This window comes from Loa loa, assembly GCF_000183805.2.
Source record: "Loa loa unplaced genomic scaffold supercont3.285, whole genome shotgun sequence".
NCBI lineage: Eukaryota > Metazoa > Nematoda > Chromadorea > Rhabditida > Onchocercidae > Loa > Loa loa.
Window position 1 is genome coordinate 51,538 of NW_018108465.1, and position 20,199 is coordinate 71,736.

Here is a 20,199-nt window from a genome sequence, read left to right on the forward strand (position 1 = left end):
GAATTGCTAAAGAAATCAATAAATTGTTAATAAACTAAATTACTTGAATACTAACAAGCTAAGAAACATTTTGAAGTGTGATGAACAATTTTGAATAAATGCAATTAAAATGCAATTTAAATATCACGTGTACCATAGAAATGTGCAAAAAGCTTTAGACAGTGTGCAAACGTTTATGTTTAGCTATCACTCCTAAATATAAAACAACGTGTGTGAACGATTACTTTATACTGGATATTTACCAGAGAAATCCAAACAATTCCAAATTGAAATGTAAGCAATATTTCAGTACTTCATATCTGTAATCCTCATTAAAATATTTACTAGTAGAAGAATCTGCAGCAAAACATCTACGTTTGACAACCTAAATCACACAAGATTAAGTAACGAGAAACGTTCGTTGATTGCTCCCTCCCCTTATCTAATCTACTCCTAAGTAACTGTATTCTTTGCTAATTGCAAGCAACTAACAGTAATTAACGGACTGAATTTTTTAATTAACTCTTCAATCTTTCTAAACAGTTAACATTCACCTTACTCAATTATAATAATGCGAAGCACTAACGCCGATAGTACCTATGAAATGAAACACAAACATCAAAATTTACAACATTCATAAGATGCTTTGATTATGGCGATGACCGGGGAAGAATACCGAGAATCTTTATGTAAGATCGAAAACAGAGGATAATGTAAGAGAACCGGAGAAATGATTAAAAAAAAAAAAGAGGAGCGATGTAGAGTACTGCACAGAAATTAAAATACCCCAAAATGATTCATCGAAACACGAATAAAAACAAACGAAAGAACCAGCCAAACAGCCAGCCCATCATCCATCCATCCATCCAAAACCGTTCCGTCCCATCCCGTCTCGTCCTGTCCCGCCCGTCCTACCCATCTAAACAAAACTTGCACGCTCTCATTACATTAAGTGAATAACATTTTTTGAAGAATTAGATACATGTGAAGAAAAAAAAATACAATATCGAAATGTCTTTAATTTACTTGGAACACTAATACATATAATACTCAAGCAACCAACCAACCACAAACATAAATGACTAATTTTTCAGTTAAAGAAACTCTTCACCCCTCGCCGACTCTGCTGCTAATTGCTAATGCCGGAACTCCCTGCGCAAACTAATACAGATCGATTGAAACTCCTTAGCTTGTCAAAAACAACCCTTTTTTATACTTACACAACTGAAAGACCCTCCCGTCTCTCTGTCTAATAGACGCTTGTCATTTTGAGGATTGTTTTATTATTCACTTATTGGACAAAGTATAACATACACAACTCAACCTCGCCTAAACAATCAGAAAAAGTTGAATTTCTACAAATGCTACAGTGAACCAGAAAATTTAGTGGGTCAGCTCTTCCAAAAGCACAAATACACGATGTAACTTCGACTAAACAAAAATCCAAACAACTTCAAAGACCTCAATTAATGCCTCACTTCCTTAAAGGTTATTACATTTCAAATGCTTTAAAGCAGCAATACACAATTCGTAGACTATTATTGGGCAGTCAAAATTACTTCGGAACATTACAAGCCTTACGGTAGTAACAAATTGACAAATCAAAGCTAGCAGGTGTCTTCACACAATCAAATGTCACTCACCGCATGATCGACACATTTTTCCTGGAATCTCACCTAACAGAAAAAAAAACTTCGCAGATTAAATGTGAACAACTCCTGTTTTCAATGAAACATCTAGATTGCGCAAAATTAAAAATAATGAGACAAATCATGCAGTGACAGTCAGATCATAACTTCGCCATCTCGCAAAGATAGCCTGGTAAAGACCAGCTAAGGTAGCTATGACAGGATAAGAGAGCAATATTTATAGGAATCCTTATACTGGAGGTTCACAAATGTAAGACATAACTGTAGTTCTTCCCACGATCTAAATAATAATTGAGATGTGGAAGAAAATAGATCAGCGATTTATGTATTTCAAATATTATCACCTACCTTGCTACGGAAAGCGTTTAAAACACTAATCCTGTAAGAAATTCCTGAATCTTCTGGAAAAAGTTACTAAATTCTACATGGAACAGACCGTAAAGTATATTTCAACTAATTTGACATGCACACGAATACACACATTTTTGACACACCCATATCTACACATACTTACATATGCACGCACAACACACGTTTGAAAGTTTCAAACTAAACGGTACCAGATCTACAACAAATATCAGTTCCCTAAAATTCTCACATCAATTATCTAATACTTTACATATTTCGGAGCATTATGAAGGAAAGATCAACCTATCATCTTTCCATCCCATGCACCGTTGTAAGACCAACATTCCTTTAATATCAGTTTCGAAAAAAAAATGACACAATTTCGTCAGAAACTTCATACAATTCTAGAAAAATCCATCAGAAGAAAAAAGGGTGAACTTACCAAGCATGAAGATGAGCAAAAATGGCCAACACCAATAACGTCCTTGATAATAGTGAATGCATAAAAAATAACGAGCTGAGAGAGATCTCCCTTAAATTGAAGCCATAGCAGGAAGAATAGTGGCAATACTACCACGAACGACACACACTGCGGTCATAACAATACCAAAATACATGTACAATTAACAGATGTGAGGATGACTGTGAAAAAGGGTAATGACGGTGACCAAACGCGATTGTTCAATGACATACATCAAACCAAACCACAAGCAATAATATCACCAGTACCTGTAACATCAATAGTACTAATAATAGAAGTAATAATACAAGAACGAATATCATGTCCACTCCAAATTGTACTATTTATGTTAAATTATTTGGGTTTAGGACTTGAGTATTGAACACCCAGACAAGATATATTTGATGGGATGTGCACAAAAGAGTTCTACCGTAGTCCAATTAACAAGCTCATTCAACCATATCAACTAAAAACGTTATAGGGGAGGATAGAAATATGAATGAAGATTGACAACCCATATCTGCTATCCTGTCTCTACAAGTTCCCAATCAAAAAGAGACATTTCTGTTTGAAAAAATTTCCGCAAAATAAAAAACTAACCGTAGACACAGTTAAATCCAAGTCATTTGTATAAATTGCAGTAATTTTTAGTTGTAAATTTACGATTCACATAAAATTTGTGAGTGTCAGAAAATAATATCACGGCAAATGGATAAAGCAAAAAAGAAATTTAATTTGCAAATACGGAGAAAAGGGAAAGGAATAATTTCAAGTTACCAGCTCTATTTCAAGACTGAGATTACTATTTATTTTAAAAATCAAGTAAGTCGCATACCCACAAATCAATAAATCAGGACAAGATTAATAAATGACAGTGATTTTGTTTATTTTCGTTTTTTTTTTCGATTTAGGTATTATAAAAAAGAGAAATTCATTTCCATATTTCTCAGAAAAAAAAAAGCTTGGCAATTATTCGTAACTAAAAGAAAGAAAAATTCTGAACCAGCCTTGAAACGTACTTTAAATTATTCTGCTACTAACTACTGTGCGCAAAAGTTTACAAGCTTTCTTGGTTGCTTTGTGCTGCCAATAGTTGCTATCTTTCATGGTTTCGCCCAGTAATTCTTCATTTTTCAAATATTTCGAACATTCCTGTAGTACTTTTTCATCCGATGCATATGGTGTCACATCAAAAACCTTAAAATGTATCAGCAAAATGAATCTTGCCAACAATGAACAAGTTTCCAGCGAGAAAAAAGATATTACAACTGTGACAAAAACATTTGGCACAGTTATTGAGCAAATAATCGCTCTAACGCATTTAAATATCCAAACCAAATAATTTAGCTTCCAGCGCATTTTTAAGAAATTTTAACTCATGTAACAGAGGCTGTCATTGGAGAATTCTAAAATGGTATTTCGCAATATCGATAGCGAAAAAAAATTTTTTCACAGCAAAAATATCCTTAACAATGATGGGAAATCGACTAACACATACGAGTTTATGTGCAAATATTTTTTGGAGAGCACCATTTGTACAGTTTGGGAATAGCGGATGACAGCTAATGATTGATGGAAAGAGGACAAAGCTCCAAAATTATTGGACAGAAACGGGAAAACAACCATTAAATACTATGCCGAATGAACAGGCAAATCAATAGCAGTGAATGAAGGAAACCACAAACTAGGATAGTTTTTATTTGAATTCACATATACTAACATGCTGTAGTCGATTTCAAAGTATTTGTTAGCCAAACTTTCCCAAAATGCAACAATCACCAAAATTCATGCTGCAGTTCAGTGCATATTGTTGGATGAAAAAGAGATCTTATTAATAACCTATCTAAAATTCAAACGAACAGCTGAACTACTCCACTATGGACTATCAGCAAATATGGAACAACAAAAGATGCATTGGACTAAACACTCTACCAACCTGCTATTCCACTGAAGGAAATTACATGAAGAGTATCACATATTTTATAAAAACTTGCTAATTTATCAATTCCTCCCAAAAACAACATGAGGAATTCTTTATTTGAAAACACCACTTAGCTAATGGCATTGTATTTGGCGTATGATGAAAGAAATACATCCCTACATAGTTTGATGAAAACTGCATGGGTATTCCTTTTTCACATATCCGACAAGAGGAGATGATGAAGAAAGATGCTTTTATGTTAATAAAAAAAAGAGGAATTAGTCGGTTACGCCGTTACATACGAAAAAAAAAAAAAAACTCGTTCACTATACTATTTTATAACAAAATTCTATTTCTTCCATAATAAATTTAGGGACTGAATAAGGTCGGAGGAAAAATTTACAATTTTAAGTAATTGTAAAACAGATTGGTGGCATTAGTCCTAAAAAAGCCATAATTTCAATACAATGTTTTTCACGACAAACGTCTTGCTTGATTCACAAAATAACGGCAACTCTCCTCACCGAAACCGTTTTGTTATTAAATATCTGAGATCTGAGAACAACAGCTTAGAAAAATAATGATTCCGTAACGAACCTGCAAAGCGAATATCCTCCATATAGTCAGTTGCAAAGCACTTAATCCTCGCATTTCCGTATTTTTGGACAGCTCCGTACTATATCGCATAAAGTCAATAATTAATATAGTCATGTAATCGAAAATAGACAATTTTTCTTCACCATTTTGGTGATATGCTCGGGAATTTCCTATACTCAGTATCTAAAACATGGAGTTAAAATAATGAATTGAAAATCTTAATTCAAACTAAAGTATTTCCTCTCCTCCATATCGCTGTACTGGACTTTTTAAAGGAAAACTCAAAATTATTTAAAATTTAAATCAGCATTAATTTGATCTTATTTTACCGTTCTATGCTGTGCCGGCAAATATTCAATACGCGAAAAATTTTCGAAAATATCTTTGCTTGGAATTCGAAAATATTTATCCTGTATGATAGAACCAAGTGAAGCAGAAACACGAGCATAATTTCCTGTGACAACTGAAATTCGTCGATCAAGTATAACACGCACCAAACCAATCATAATGATAATCATGATAAAAGAATGAATCAGTGATAGGACCTGAAACTGTATTCAAAAATTAATGACGCCAGGTAATTCACAAGATTCCAACAAGAGAAACATGAGCTGATTAAACTACATAATAGTTTTGTAACAATGTAAAAGTAATACAAGAATGATGGAGAAATACCACCGCAATAAAAATGTTGAATAACAAAAGATCATTTTCTCCTGATGGTAATGGAAAATGATATGAAGCTATTTAACATCGACTGACTGTATATGCAAGCAAATCTTGTTGCATCCCTAAGCACCTACGGCAAAAGTATTAAATTCTAGTTAAATTAATAGAAATCGATACGGAAAAATTTCTAATTTTCGCATAACACGGCTTATAATTGATAGGGAATATTACTTGTCAGTCTTCAAAATAAAAATACAGTTCGTAAATACAGTAAATATTCAATTACTGGATTACTGCATCGTTGTATTCATTACTGCAGTAATATGTAATTAGCAAAATCAATGTGTGAGTGCACGTATAGGATACCACGGATAATAAGTTTCTCGCAAATATTGTGGGCAAAATTTTACAAGTCATTTTTGATCGAGAGCAAGACTTTGTAGATGTTTTGTGAAGGATTAATTGTGAATTGAAGACAGAAATATTGCGAAATAAAAGATGAGACATATGTAATATAGAAATATTTGAAATAAAACGCACAAAATACGTAGCACGTGAAAATTTCTGGATTGTTCGGAGTTGGGTACTACGATTACCAACAAACGTCGCCGAAAGTGAGGTGAAGAAAACTGTCCGACACAACGAAAGGTCGAACAAAAGGATCTAAAAATAGTCCATTCGTAAAAGAGTAACAGAGGGTAAACCAAATGGGATATTCAAGATTACACCTAAGGGTATTATAAGACTTAGGGAATCTTGAAAAACATTTAGTATTTATGATAACTCATAGGACTGTTCAGTGATTTTAGTACAATGTGTCAGCTGATAGTAATGAATTAATGCAATGAAAAAGGGTGAGAAAATTTCTCGTGATTGCAGCCGTTAAATCATTTCATTCAACTATTCACCACTTCCCACTAGAAAATGAACAAAGGTGACTAACGCAATGTCATCCCATGAACACACTGAGTCCATGCAAAAAGCCTCAGAAATCATATAGTATTTCAAAACAGTTTATACAAATTAAATAATATACAAACTAACCGCCATTAAAGATGAAATAGCTGCCGGAAGTGCTATGTAAATTAAGCTACGCTGTTGCTTCCTACAGTTTCCAACCACATAAACCCCTAAAACACATTTGTTATCGGATAAAGTTCATATTTCAAGATCTCTGAATATTGATTGCTTCCATATCACATCAATATCGGTAATATTTTCGGGAAGACATATATTAATCATTCGTTCGAATATACAGTCTAATTACAAATCAATTTGTAGAAAAAGACTAGAAATCAACCTCCCAAAATTCATATAAACATGCTACCTATGTGGTTCCATCACATGCTACAAAAATATACAAAAATGAGATAGAAAAGTTTTAACCAAAATAACTAAAATATGTTGCTCCATAAAAATAAAATTAAAACCTTGACTGACACCGACAGCTATGGACAGAGCTAGAAGGACACGATGTCCAGTGCCAATAAGTAAAACAGTGACTAAACAGAACAAGAATCCAATCCAACAACCAAACAGCAACTGTGCAATGAAACGGATAATTGAAGTGGATACTACTCTCACCTTTCGATCATCGATAGTTACACTGAAATATGTGAAAAATTATTTGGTAGCCTTTCTTATCCTTTATTATAATTACAGAAAATGAACTATCAGATATAGGATTATCCAATATGAAATTAAAAGGTTTGTAGGTGTCAAATGTAATTAATCAGTAAAATATACAGAATTATTAACGCAGAACGGATATGAAGATGCACTGTTTTTGAGAGAACGCAAACAACCAGGACTATAGTTTTTCCTGAATTAAGGCTAAGTAATCTTATTACAAATTTCCTGATAAAATTCCGAACTAAATGATAATTATTAAACAGATGTCTTGTGGACTGAACTTACATATCTATTTCTTTATTTCGTGCAGCAACCCGGCTATTTAGAATTATTGCATCGTAAAATACCGCAATCAGGGAGAGACCAAACGTCGCGAAATATACATAAGCTTCAAGAGGCTCACGTAAATACAAAAGATGAAAGCCTAACGGTCCACCAAACATCAACAGTAATCGCGTCCGAAAAACATCAAATCCACCATCACCATCAGTGACAACCAACTCAGTTCCCATTAACTTTTTGATTATGATTATGATCTGAAAAGTTGTTCCGTTTAGTGAAGCGTAAATATTATTGAAATTGCCAAAACAAAAACTCACATGGTGAAACTTTCACAACGGAAAGTTGCATAAACTGAATTATTAAAATCTGTTTTTGAAATCATATAGCAAAAATTAAGACAGGAAACAAATAGAAAGCAAAATGAGGATGAAATAACAAGAAAGTACCAAAATGTTAACTCCTAACAAAATGAAGCAAATTCTTTAAGTCCACCACAAAGAGAATCTTTTATTATGATCTTTTCAACAAAAAATAATAACACTATCTTTGTTCATTCCAATCCATTTATAAATAATTATGACAATCACTGTCGTGATAATACGATGACAAAATAACCAAAAATTTCGTTATTACAAATATTAAAGTGTAAAAATAGTATGTGTACTATTACAGACATTCTATAATAGCATGCATAAGCCACATCAGCTAATCTAGCCTTATTTTTTTTTTTTCTCCAATTGTGACAATATCTTAAACAGATAATCATCGTTATACAGCGAATGACTAATGAAAAACTGTATTTTGGATCACATCAAAATAAAATTCTAAATCCTTTATCACCAGATGGCAGTCAACAATGGACACGGAATCAAATCTGTCTCAAACAAAAGGATAAGCTGGAAACAAGCAGATTGTCTAAAACAGCATCTAAATTCTAGATTTTTCCCACTATTATGGAATGACATTTCGAAAATTTGACCCAGAATTAATTTTTGCACTGATCCAGGTGGTTATAGCTGAGTATAGCTAAATACAAAAACTTAAGGTTAATCAGAAGTAGTTTTTTCTCTAAATTGACGAAAATGATATATAGGAGCAATTTCCTATGTGAAATCCCGAATCTTTTGGTTGTACAGCAAGAGAGAGTAACAGAAAATATGGACATATACGACAAATTATTTTATATAAAAAACAGGGAACAAAAATAGAAATAGTTTTTAAACAAACAAACCCAAATTAAAAAATAATAGAGAATAAGACAGTAATTCTGAGAAATATTTTTATGTTCTACTTAATTTGATGTTACTCAGTTTCTTACCTCCTTACAAGCTCCATGACAGTCCCGATTATCTTTCGATGAAAAAAGATATGTTTTGAGAGTCAAACGAGCTCATTTTGTATTCCTGAAGATTTTTTTTTCCCCTCCATAATCATAAGCATTGTTAAGAAGTAACAAGCAATTAAGGAGCACAGTATGTATAAGTTAGACCTGAACTGAAGAAAATAATGCAACTTACTGCCAGGTTAACAAGAGATATATTAAACAAAGTATTTAAACAACTAACAGGATGCGTCTCCCCAACAGAAAAATAAAATGATTAGCAGAACACCAAGTGCGACTGAATTACAAACCAAGAAATACCGTGATGTATACAAAAAATAATCATTACTAATGATACACTGTCATATTCAAGCTACTAAAACATCAAAGAATTTCAAAATGCCCATTTCTACTTTTTTTTCCGTACACTTTTTGATTTTATAAAAACCATAACAAACTTACTCGCACAAATCTTCTAGTCTGTTCAGTACGACAATAACTGCATACTACCGCAGTTTTAATTTCGTTCCCCTGTTTAGTTTCGTCATAAGATAATAGATATAATGAACAAGCATATGTTGGTAAAAGCAGAAATCGGCCTTAGCTACATAATTTGCAAGATGCCAAATTAATTTTCTGCATTAATCAATCTTAACAGCAGCGTAAATTCGGCATAAAAAGGAGTAAGCCGCATAAAAACCAATTGTGCCTGTCAAGATCCAAAATGCTAATGCCATCAGAAAGCTATAACTGAAGTAGAGAAGTGTCGGAATGAAGCCAACGATGTTTAGCTGCAAATTAAAAATTAAACGTGACATGAAAAAGATATTACTTTTTCTTGGAAGTATTGAATACAACTGCAAGATCCTCAGCCAATGCCTGTTTACTAAATACTAACATTCTGCATTAAAAAACCTGACGAGAAGGTGAAGAGATTTTGTAAAATACAATTTTAAAAAAGACATAAGAAATACAATTTCACTAATTAATCACTTTCTCTCGAACTTCAGCGGTCTTCAATGCCACATGTCTAAGCTTTATCCAAGCTTTAGCTAGTTAATGCAAAGTAAAATTTAAAAAATACAAACGAATTTCAAGAAACTCAAAAAACAGTGTGCAATTTACACTGTTTCTGCTCAATAAAATTCATTCTAGAAATATCTGTTCGCGATGTCACAGGGAAATGGACGGCAATCAAAGAGCGGTAAGCAACGAAAACGATGCATAGTTTCATCGTGCAAAATCCAAGAAACACGTGGATCAAATGCACGGTTTGATGAATATTATCTAAACTCCTGTCAAAACCCACTCAAAGCCGTAACCAACTTTCAAGAGCATCATTACCGCGAATACGTAGCAATGAATTAAAAAATACTCGGAACGAATGTGATAAAAGGAGACAAAAGCTTGAACTTACCTTGCTGAAGTAGTAGAACGCTGCATATCCCATAACTGGAAAGGACAAAAATCTTTCAAGTATTGAACAATATCCAACAATAAGAGAAATCATTTCACATCCTAACTGTCTTAAGAGATATGATATATGATCAATGAAACTTTTGAAATTTTTTCTTTTTTTTTGTTCTCTTCAAGTGGTATGAGTACATCTACGCCAATACCAGCTAGAAGCTGTCCTAAATTACGACTTTTTTCACTAATCAGTTAACATACCGTAAACTGCAGATCCACCACTGATAACAAAAGATTTCCACCACCAATGATAATTCTGCAATAGAGCGTGTTAATAAGCTGAATTGAAAATGTGAGTAGAGATATACATACAGATGTATGTTTCGGATATCAGAAGGGTGAATTTTATAAATAAAAGTAAAAAAAGGAAGTACAGTTTCAATTTCAGATTATGAAATTATACAGGAAAATAATGAGAAACATACAAGCTGATTTTTCAAATAATTTCTGAAAAATTCAAACCTCAGCGCACAGAAGGAAGTAAGCTACAACAATGGAGATTTGTGCGCATGATATGAAGAGAATGACACAGACGATAAAGAGAAATCCAAAAAGATAGTAGAATTGATTTTCCCAAATAGCCTGAAAAAAAATCGAAGTGAAATGAAAGTGATGGAAACGGTTGCCACTACAACAGCATTTGTTCCGTTGGTAAGAACTATCAGAACTGCCCAATTATTCAAAGCAGTATGTCCAACGATAATGTTGGCTGATAGAGACTGTAGTAGACAACCGTAGATTCCTGGAAGGAGCTTACAGTGAATTCCGCTCCTCAGTAAGTTTCTGCATTGTTTATAAAGTTTGAGGAATAAAGTTCGAAAGGCTCAAAAGCTAACAGAAAATATGAAGAATAATTCGATGAAACCAGCTCCGAATGGAAGAATCCCCGCAAGAAGCATACATGGTAATGTCTGCAAATACCAAGGTTGTTCTGGAACTTGACGTGGAATTTGGTTTGTACGAACTGGATGCGAATAAGCCTGCAAAGAAAAATGGGTAACTAATAGATTTTCTCAACTGAAAATCTTTCGGAATATGCGATTATGAACATCTTATCCGCTACTGTAAGAAATCTCCACCCATCAACTACGTCTCATCTGAAAAAATGCTGATCTTTATTTTCCAATGTGCAAAAACATACCTGCTTTCGAAAACCAAAATGAAACCCAAGGAATAGAAGCGGCAGGTCAACCCCGAACCACAGAAGTAGGAGTGCTATCATCGTTGTAAATGGTATAGCTCCGGATGAATGTTTTCCAATCAGGAAGAAGTTTAGCAAAAAGCCGGTACCAAGGATGATTGAAGGGAAAAGCACAGCTGTTCGGAATGCACATTTTCGAGGGCTTGTGCCTGACAACAAATTATTTAAAAATAATTAACTATAGAAGAAAATAAACATGAAACAATTTAAAAACATAAATAAAACGTCTTCTTAACTGCATGATTCACTATTCAAATGACCCAGGAAAAAACAAAAACTTTAAAACATTCATATAGAAAAATTCTAACATTAAATGCGAATTTAAAGGGAACTTTAGTACATCTTTACTCCGAATGAAATAATTTCTTTTAGAAATGAGAAAAATGAAGTTAAAACTTATTTTTGGAAATCTTCAGACAGCAACAAAAAATAACCTTTCAACGTCCTGTAAAGACGACCAGCATGATAACCAGCAACGAGACCCATTAAACAGAAGAGAACAATTGCTGCAGACATTAATGACCCTCGACTTGCTGGTGATAACATCCCCAGCATAGCAAAGAAAACCGTAATAGCGACCATACCAATAAGCTGAATACCTGTACCAACAAAATTTACCAAAAGCATCGAACTAGAAGGAGGACGAAATACATCACCGTGGACCAATTTCCAGCCAGATTCTTCTAGAGTGTCATCCTACAACTGTGACAATTATCCAGAAAATCTACTTGCCGTTAATCAATTTAAAAGAAAAAAAATAAAAACTAAATGGAGTTAAAGATACGAACCAACTCTTCGCTTTTATTATATTTTGCAATATCCTTTCGCACAGTTCGAACAATGATAACGCTCAGGAAGCCTGAAAAAGCAAAGTATTAGTCTACGCAAAGTATTAGCCCTAGTGGAAATCAAAAAGAATCAATTCTCTCGCTGATTATATTCCAACCAAAATTCTCATAAAGACGAACACGATGTAACTTATAATCAGATAAGCATATTTCATACATAAACACAGTGTTCATACCAAATAAACACAAGATGACAATGATTGAATTTACGATTGAGAACCAATGGATGTGGACATCTTTCATCGACAAATAAGCATCCCAACGACTAGCCCAAGGAACATCGCTTTTTTCCCAAGTCACTGAATAAGTCCAAATTATATTGTTTATACCCTCTCCCACTTCCTGGTTTTTCCCATCAGTTACTGTACATTCCTGAAAACATACACGATTAAATGGTGCATAATGATTTCATACATTGATCAAAGTACCCTGAGTTCACATCGTCAAACTCTTAATGACGTGAAACGAAAGGATTAACCTGTTTCGAAATTTGGGCGAATTCTACAAAACCTTTTTATTCTTATGTAAGATGATGTAAGTAATAGAGTAATTGACTGACACACGTCACCTTACGAAATATACGGAAATGTTATATTTTAACAACTGTGAAAAAAGTCAAACCGATGAGTCAGAAGCAAATTTAAAACGACTGCTATCAATACTCTGTGGCTGTACTTCGAAACCAACAACACGATAAACACCCGGTCTTGGTTGATGATAGCGCAGAATTATGTCAAGATGATTATTTACATAGTAACGACCGTTATCTTCCCATCCAAGGCGATAACCATTCTCATAAATCACTTCATTTGTACTTTCAATTTGATATCTTGTAATACATGGAAGATTATCAACTAATCTGAAACTTACAACTGGGTTAGATATCAGGAAACAAATTTATAGCCTAAGAAAGAAACCTAGTGATTAAGAATAAGTCTGCAATATCAATGCTTTATATCGAAATCTAAATAAAGGATAATTCCAGTAAATTACATGCCTGGCACTACAAGCTGGCAGTATAATCTGCTTCACCTAAAATTATTCGTCTATCCCTATCCACCAGTTACTACCTCACTTACACAATATTCAATTTTTCAGAATTTTGCAAAAAACTAAAAGTGTATCTAACCATCAAATTGTAAAATCATATACCCACTGCAACAACGAACAGAGCTGTACTTACAGGTGCACGTGATATTCCTCCTTGATCCTCCTTGCCAAATTTTCGGAATTCTCCGGGCTAATAGATACCGGGATATGCGATGAGCACGTTGTGTTGCATTTTATATCGCGTTTCATAAATATCTGCAAAGTCTTCAAAACATTAAAAAACATAAGCAATCATTACGCTGTTCTTAACACTGAAGTTTTTAGATCCCTCAGTTCTGTTTTTCCCAAATTCCATAAAATTTAAAAACTAACCGCAAAAGGTGTATTTACGATGCGGTCACCACGCATTACCTCACCCAAATTTTCGGAAATATAATGTATTGCGCCTTGAGGACGACAAAATGGCAACGAGTAATATTCATATGGTACTATTGTTTTTGTCGACGTTATTTTTATGCCCTGAAAATAAATTCATTAGTTCCATAAGCCTTAAAACACTACCTTAATCAAATTATTTCTTCTCATGTTTGTTAGGAATTTGCTAACATCTCAAAGTAACTAGCGCTAAGATAAGACAAAATTGTGAGAACTAGAAGTCAAACTTGACTTTTCATATAGTTCGCCGCAGTTCTGGCAGAAACTGCTCAACTTCTGTTGCCAGCGATACAGTTTATGTTTTTACCAGAAATGATTGCCTAATGTTTCCCATCCACAAACTATGCCCATATTAGGACTAACAAACCCATCATGGAAGATAAACCTATGACAATATTACAATCTTCGCATTCTTGAATCCATGCAAATGAATGTTCCATTTTTTTAGACCAGTAAATTATCCCAATGATATTTTCAAGCTGGATCATTCACATAGGGTACTGCTTAATGTATTAAGAGCCAGTCGATATTTAATAATGAACTACTATTAGAACCGAGAAAATCCAATAAGATCGTCTCTTGAAACGAAAGCACGAATAATCTGAACAAAACCTGACCTTAACTTCAATTGGATCATCATCTTTGAATTCAACTGGTGCAACACCGGGAACATAAAATCCCTGTTCAACATGTAATAAACTACAAAACTGCAGAATCACAAACGTAACATAGTTTCCTTCTCGCATTGCTATTTAGTTTTCACTTTATTTGGAAACATAAAAGCATTCACACGGACAACAACATCACCTGAAATTTCAATTAAAACCTTAAGACTGAGCTGATAAACTCCTTCTAACCCAAAAAGTTTCGACCAACAGCACGAGAATACTACATGAGATTGTGGAGGAGCGAGAAATATGTTAGTTGAACACACGTTTTGCTAAGCAAACGATTTTTGTAATCCATACTTGATAAAATCATTCTTATGGAGAAAAACGATGACTGTTGATAATCAGACATCAGAATTTCATCTGACGTAACGGATAACGATCACATATCTATTAACTAACAAGTTATGTGGTAGAAACTGTGCTTTTCAAACACACTGTGAAAACCGCGTTTCGAAGTAATTAATCAAGCCCTTCACTCGATAAATAGCTGATTTACACTTAAAATTTTAGTAGCAATTTAAAACTTTAGCGGTAATTCAAATATTTAACCGCACAATGTGGCGGAAATAAGGTGGAAAGAAATGAAAATTCAAATCATATTTAATAATTTATGCATTAACCACAGAAAATCAGCAACATTACATGAAGCAATTTTACCATACATTCTATGGAGAGTACTAGAAATGATGACATACTAATTGCATGTGCTTATAGGACACCAATTACTCATATTATTGGTAATCGTTGTGTAATGAATTCTTTAACATCAACAAGTTCCTGCAAAAGATTGTATTTCAGATATTCAGATTGTATTTCAGATATTTCAGATAAAATATACAAAGTTTTCAATCATATTTAATCTATTAAAGTTGACTGCTAAAAAGATGTCAACTTTTCTATACCTTCGACGACTCATCTTCAATCCAACTACGGTGTGGAAAAAAATTTTCCTACGAAACAAACACCACGTTTTACTTTAAAAAAAGTGCAAAATCAACACAGTGTAGTCACAGTAAATTTCAATAGTCCTACATAAAATAGCAATCCGAGACGCTAACAGACGAATTATCATTTAACTTTTGAAATCAATGCACTGGTATCAACCACTAGGAAGCAGATACCTCGGGACAACTGCTATGCGCCATTCTTGGGTAAACGTTCAGAGTTATGTTTGGATTGAAAGCTTTGATATATGCTTCTGTCATTTGGCCAAACGAAAGAGGTACTAAGAAATCCTGACCACCATGCCCCATGAATATCTGGACATCTTTATTAGCTATATGATTCTGAAATAAAACAAGCATCCTCTGAACCGATGATCAAAATTTTGACGAAGGCATAAAAAAGATTAAAAGCTTACGAGCATGCTGCAATAAAAAAGCAATTGCCAACGTTTTCTAAAGTTACTGCAAGCTTTTAAAAAACTCTAAATCGCAATAGATACAGAAATGGATCAAATTACGAAGAAGAATGAAAGCAGCTTTTTCGATGGGACAGTTTTCAGCAATTAAGTGCGTAAAGAAATATGTGCCAATTTCTCGAAATAACGGTAGAAATCCTTGCGCAAGAACTTACCCGTGATTAAATTGAGATTAGCGTTAAAGTGCTAAAATTCGACCTCCATTATAACACTACTAAATGTCATTCGAAACTGGGCAATTCTAGTCATTGAATTCACTTTTTTGTTTATATCAACGATTGTTTGCCAACAAACTTACACCAGGCAATTTTTTTCGTTGTACCAAAAAGGAACTGAGACCAATTATTCCGGCAAGCGGTTTATCATATATTAATCCGGCATAGAGTGCTAATGCACCACCCATTGAAAACCCACCTACCATTATACGTTCCGGTGGAATACCAGAATCAATTTCCTGAAAAATTCGAAAAGATTTTGGACTTAAATTAACATAATTTGAAGTCAAGCTAAAATCGGCGATTCGGAGACAGTACAATAAGTGTATGAGAACAGATCAATGACTGTGCACAAGACACGAATATATAGAAGTATCCATGTTCATCTATATGAATAGAGATAATTTAGTAAAACTCACAGCATCAATCAAGGAATGTACGATCATTGCCGATTCATCGATGCCTTCTTCATCTTCATCCGCGTTCGGTGTTAGTCCATATAAATCATACCATGCCGGCATTTGCATGCCAAAATTTAATGTAACCGCTCTTGTTGGACTGCAAATTTCGTTCGTTAGACATTAAGCATTTGGACTGCTTTTTATAAAACAATCATAAAATATGAAATAATTAAACCTCATCTCATGCGCTGTCTCTGAGCAATAAGCTGTCTTCTTTTTTTGTATTCACCGTAACAAGAAGGACACAGAAGAAGAGAGCCCCACTAAAAACGTGGGGTGCGTAGAAAAGCTAATGAAAAAGCAGGATGGCAATAGTATGTTTTTCTTGAACTCATCAAATAATGACAAATACCTGTAATATTACAATTCTAGATGTTTTATACACGCACACTATCAATCAATTCCCACACTCTGTGATTTTTAGATTCAGTCATCTTTATCTTTTGGCAGTGAATCTCTTTCCACAGCTGAAGGGTCAAAAAATCTTCTGTCTAGCGTAATGTATTTGGTGCTATTCATATGGTAATTTCCATGCACATTATTTTTAAGCCCTGCTAAGTTATATTGCTTGTTTTTCATCAAAAAAGTGAAACTTACGCATGCGGACAGATGTATTTGATATGGTCATGCCGTATTTCATCCGCAAAAACCGAAGACCACCCATGGCCAGTGTCCCCGAGACCGTGAAGAAATATGATCTGAAATTCAAACAAAATTTTGCATTGGTACCATTAAGTGTACACCTAGGAATCCACAAAACTATGCGTGATCAGTCAGCATAATTTTAAGTCGGTTCCATGCTCAATTTTCACTGGAATTTCTGATATTCCTTCATAACAGATCAATTTTACTACTCTAGGTTTCCGACAATTATATTCAAAGGATACCAAGCCGGTTTTGCTTTCACTACTCTGCTTTGGTCTTTTTATGATCAATCCTAAAGGATCACTTATCTGTACTCCTCCATTTTGATATATATATATATATATATGGTTCTCCTCCTCCTGGGTGTAATACGTGAATAACTACCAATACCCATACGTGTGATACCTTCACATGACTAAGATCATGTACAACCTTCATGTGCAACTACAACATCATACATGCTATTTGCCATGACAATTTTTAGCTTTAACATTTTTACACTGACATCATAAGCATCTCATTTTGGCATATCACATAAGCTTTTTAGGTATTCTGTGTAATTAAACATGTTACATACAAGAAACATTCATGCATGCTTACAGTTGCCGTATGTTTATTACGCGCAGGTACAACGACCGGTTCAGCCATCTCCGTATGCAGTTTAGCCCTTGAATTACAGGATCCTGGGAGACAACAGTTGAAAAGACCCAGCAGGAAACGATTTGATAAGAACGATGAAGTACTTCGTGTCCCTCCTTGCATAGAATTCAAGTAGCGCGAAGAGTTTTGTCGATATGATTTGGTTACCGTCCGATTCAAGAGTGTAACTGCAATCTAATGAGAGTGAATTTCGGGACAAAAAAAAAAATTGCTACACATTATATATTTTATTTCCGCCCCAGAAGAAAAATAATTCTATGTATGACTAAATATAAGTATTGAATATGAAAGAATTTCACTACAGCTTAATATAAGTGAACTTAGAAAAAAAAAATAATCGCATATCAACCAATTTTTTAGACAAATGAGGAGTAAAAGGAAACCAATGAAAACTTCCCAGTACTGACCATCATTACAGATAATGTCCCATTACAAATAATCTGTCTTATCAGCTATAAAATAACATCGACTAATGTCAGTACCAATCACAGTTTCAACATTTCTAGTAGTCATACTTAATGCTTGAAAAAGATTGCCAATTTTTGAAACTCAATCAAAAATATGTGTTTATGAGTGGAGATTCTGAAATAAAGGATTCAAATTTTAGATCCTGAAAACAAAAAAGAAAGTTTATGTCTTAAATTTGGAAAAATTTTAAGTCATAGATTCTGAAACAAAAATTTCAAGTCTTAGATCCTTAAATGAAAAATTCAAGTCAAATTACGTGAATCATATCTGTAATGTAAAGTCCTAATCATCATATTCCAAATCTTGTCAATAATTATACCCACATATTACTACGCTAGAATACGTTTCCCTGATCTCTGCAGAAAGCCGAACCATCCGTTGCAGCATTATTCCATTCTAAAATTGGACCCACCTACCCGCCACGGATTTCATTATCTTATTAATTATATTAATTTGAATTAATTTAATCAGTTTCTCACTCATTTATAGCTAATTTTTATGCATAATCAAATATGTCTGCAATATAACAGACAGTATTTTAACCAGGAAAGAAAAAAAACTCGAAATCGTTATAGCAATATTTATAATATTCATGTACAGCAACTCTTACATATTATATTATATCAAGTAATATCAAATACAACGTATCAAATAATATCAAACAAATAGCATATGATAGAAAGATATATTCGTCCAATATTATGTGATAAAGGCACATAATATTAATGAAACGACACTTAACAATGTCATTTATGATATAATAATCGAAATGTGTCCCTTCAGCTTTAATAATCCTGCGGAAATGATCCATCTGGTAAGACAACCAAACTCTCAATTTCGCATATGATTTAAAAATAGTAATTCTAATCGTGCAGTCAGAAGATTATTTGCTTAATAATCAAGCTTTCATATCATATCCACTTTCTCTCATACAGTCGGCTTAATTGGTACTAAAATACCAAAAAATGAAGCGGTGAGAAAAATCTTTTTCCTAATCAAATTGTGAAGGTTTTGTCAAGTAAAAGCTAAAGCTGACGACCGTACTTGATAAATAGTACAATTAACACTTAATTTGCCATATGAAATGGGCAAACCATCTTATATTTTATAGGAATTTCTTTAATGTCTACACTTTCCGACATTGTAAACAGGAAATGCCCATGCTAATATAGCCCTACATCAGAGGAATCACCTCAATTCCTTTATTGTCGAGGATCAGATCAACAGCTCAAACGTTCAAATTTGCGAGGAAACATTGCTCATTACACGATCTATACAGATAAAATCCTGCGCTCGCTAATACAGAAAAGGAATTAATTCATAAATAATAATTCGAATATTAAACCGTAAAACACTAAAATTAATATTTGTTAGAATTGAATAATTTATCCGCTTCGGATCATTCACCAAGCGGCACGATAAAATTAATTCAGCAGTAAATATGAATTCTCAAATAATTAACCAGATAGCAGAAACAAACAATCATGACGTGAATAGTACCAGAAGGTTAGGAAATAAATAGTACCAGAAAGTTAAGAAAAAACAAAAAAAAATGGTATAGATTCATTGCTTTATATTTGAATTCATAAAAACGTCAATTCTTTCAAAGAAATTTAAGTTAATAAAAGGAGCACTAGGAAATAATTCTTAAAATTCTAATTCAAGTTCCATAGGTTACGGACTATTCAATCAGTGGAGTTGTACAAATAACAACATGAAATTCTGTCACAAAACCTACTTACGATTTTGTTTAATACAAGCCAAACAAGCAACTGAGATCTGCAGTGTAAAATCATC

At 33.6% G+C, this 20,199-nt stretch overlaps 4 protein-coding genes across 4 annotated transcripts; 1 reads left to right on the forward strand and 3 right to left on the reverse strand.

Moving 5' to 3' along the window:
• Positions 1-2,347: 2,347 nt before the first annotated feature.
• Positions 2,348-2,818, forward strand: LOAG_03418 (hypothetical protein; the record flags this gene model as incomplete). Its single annotated transcript, XM_003138955.1, has 2 exons — positions 2,348-2,457; positions 2,521-2,818. The coding sequence occupies 2 exons, from the start codon at positions 2,348-2,350 to the stop codon at positions 2,816-2,818; spliced, it is 408 nt and encodes a 135-aa protein (XP_003139003.1).
• A 638-nt stretch (positions 2,819-3,456) lies between these two features.
• Positions 3,457-7,797, reverse strand: LOAG_03419 (hypothetical protein; the record flags this gene model as incomplete). The annotated part of the gene is made up of 7 exons (XM_003138956.2): positions 7,541-7,797; positions 7,054-7,229; positions 6,668-6,753; positions 6,164-6,286; positions 5,284-5,499; positions 4,955-5,137; positions 3,457-3,633 (listed from the first exon to the last, which is right to left on the reverse strand). Exons 1-7 carry the CDS (start codon positions 7,765-7,767, stop codon positions 3,457-3,459), a joined length of 1,188 nt encoding a protein of 395 aa, XP_003139004.1. The 5' UTR covers positions 7,768-7,797.
• A 1,590-nt stretch (positions 7,798-9,387) lies between these two features.
• LOAG_03420 (transmembrane 9 superfamily protein member 4) lies at positions 9,388-14,678 on the reverse strand. The gene is made up of 13 exons (XM_020446313.1): positions 14,480-14,678; positions 13,800-13,946; positions 13,561-13,682; positions 12,999-13,236; positions 12,554-12,749; positions 12,318-12,388; positions 11,964-12,225; positions 11,470-11,678; positions 11,165-11,308; positions 10,791-10,910; positions 10,530-10,584; positions 10,276-10,310; positions 9,388-9,649 (listed from the first exon to the last, which is right to left on the reverse strand). Exons 1-13 carry the CDS (start codon positions 14,606-14,608, stop codon positions 9,500-9,502), a joined length of 1,878 nt encoding a protein of 625 aa, XP_020303325.1. The 5' UTR covers positions 14,609-14,678; the 3' UTR covers positions 9,388-9,499.
• Positions 14,679-15,127: 449 nt separating this feature from the next.
• Positions 15,128-18,107, reverse strand: LOAG_03421 (phospholipase/Carboxylesterase). Its single transcript, XM_003138958.2, has 6 exons — positions 17,875-18,107; positions 17,227-17,327; positions 16,588-16,726; positions 16,252-16,407; positions 15,655-15,819; positions 15,128-15,310 (listed from the first exon to the last, which is right to left on the reverse strand). Exons 1-6 carry the CDS (start codon positions 18,034-18,036, stop codon positions 15,260-15,262), a joined length of 774 nt encoding a protein of 257 aa, XP_003139006.2. The 5' UTR covers positions 18,037-18,107; the 3' UTR covers positions 15,128-15,259.
• Between the last annotated feature and the right edge of the window lie 2,092 nt (positions 18,108-20,199).

Coding starts and splice junctions, on each gene's coding strand:
- LOAG_03420 (XM_020446313.1), bottom strand. CDS start 14,608: ATGCGAGAAGGAAACTATGTTACGTTTGTGATTCTGCAGTTTTGTAGT. Junction 10,585..10,790: donor ACTTCCTTCTGTGCGCTGAG/GTTTGAATTTTT, acceptor GCTCTATTGCAG/AATTATCATTGGTGGTGGAA. Junction 9,650..10,275: donor CGTTCTACTACTTCAGCAAG/GTAAGTTCAAGC, acceptor TTTAATTTGCAG/CTAAACATCGTTGGCTTCAT.
- LOAG_03421 (XM_003138958.2), bottom strand. CDS start 18,036: ATGCAAGGAGGGACACGAAGTACTTCATCGTTCTTATCAAATCGTTTC. Junction 17,328..17,874: donor GTAATAAACATACGGCAACT/GTAAGCATGCAT, acceptor TTTGAATTTCAG/ATCATATTTCTTCACGGTCT. Junction 16,408..16,587: donor TACATTCCTTGATTGATGCT/GTGAGTTTTACT, acceptor CGAATTTTTCAG/GAAATTGATTCTGGTATTCC.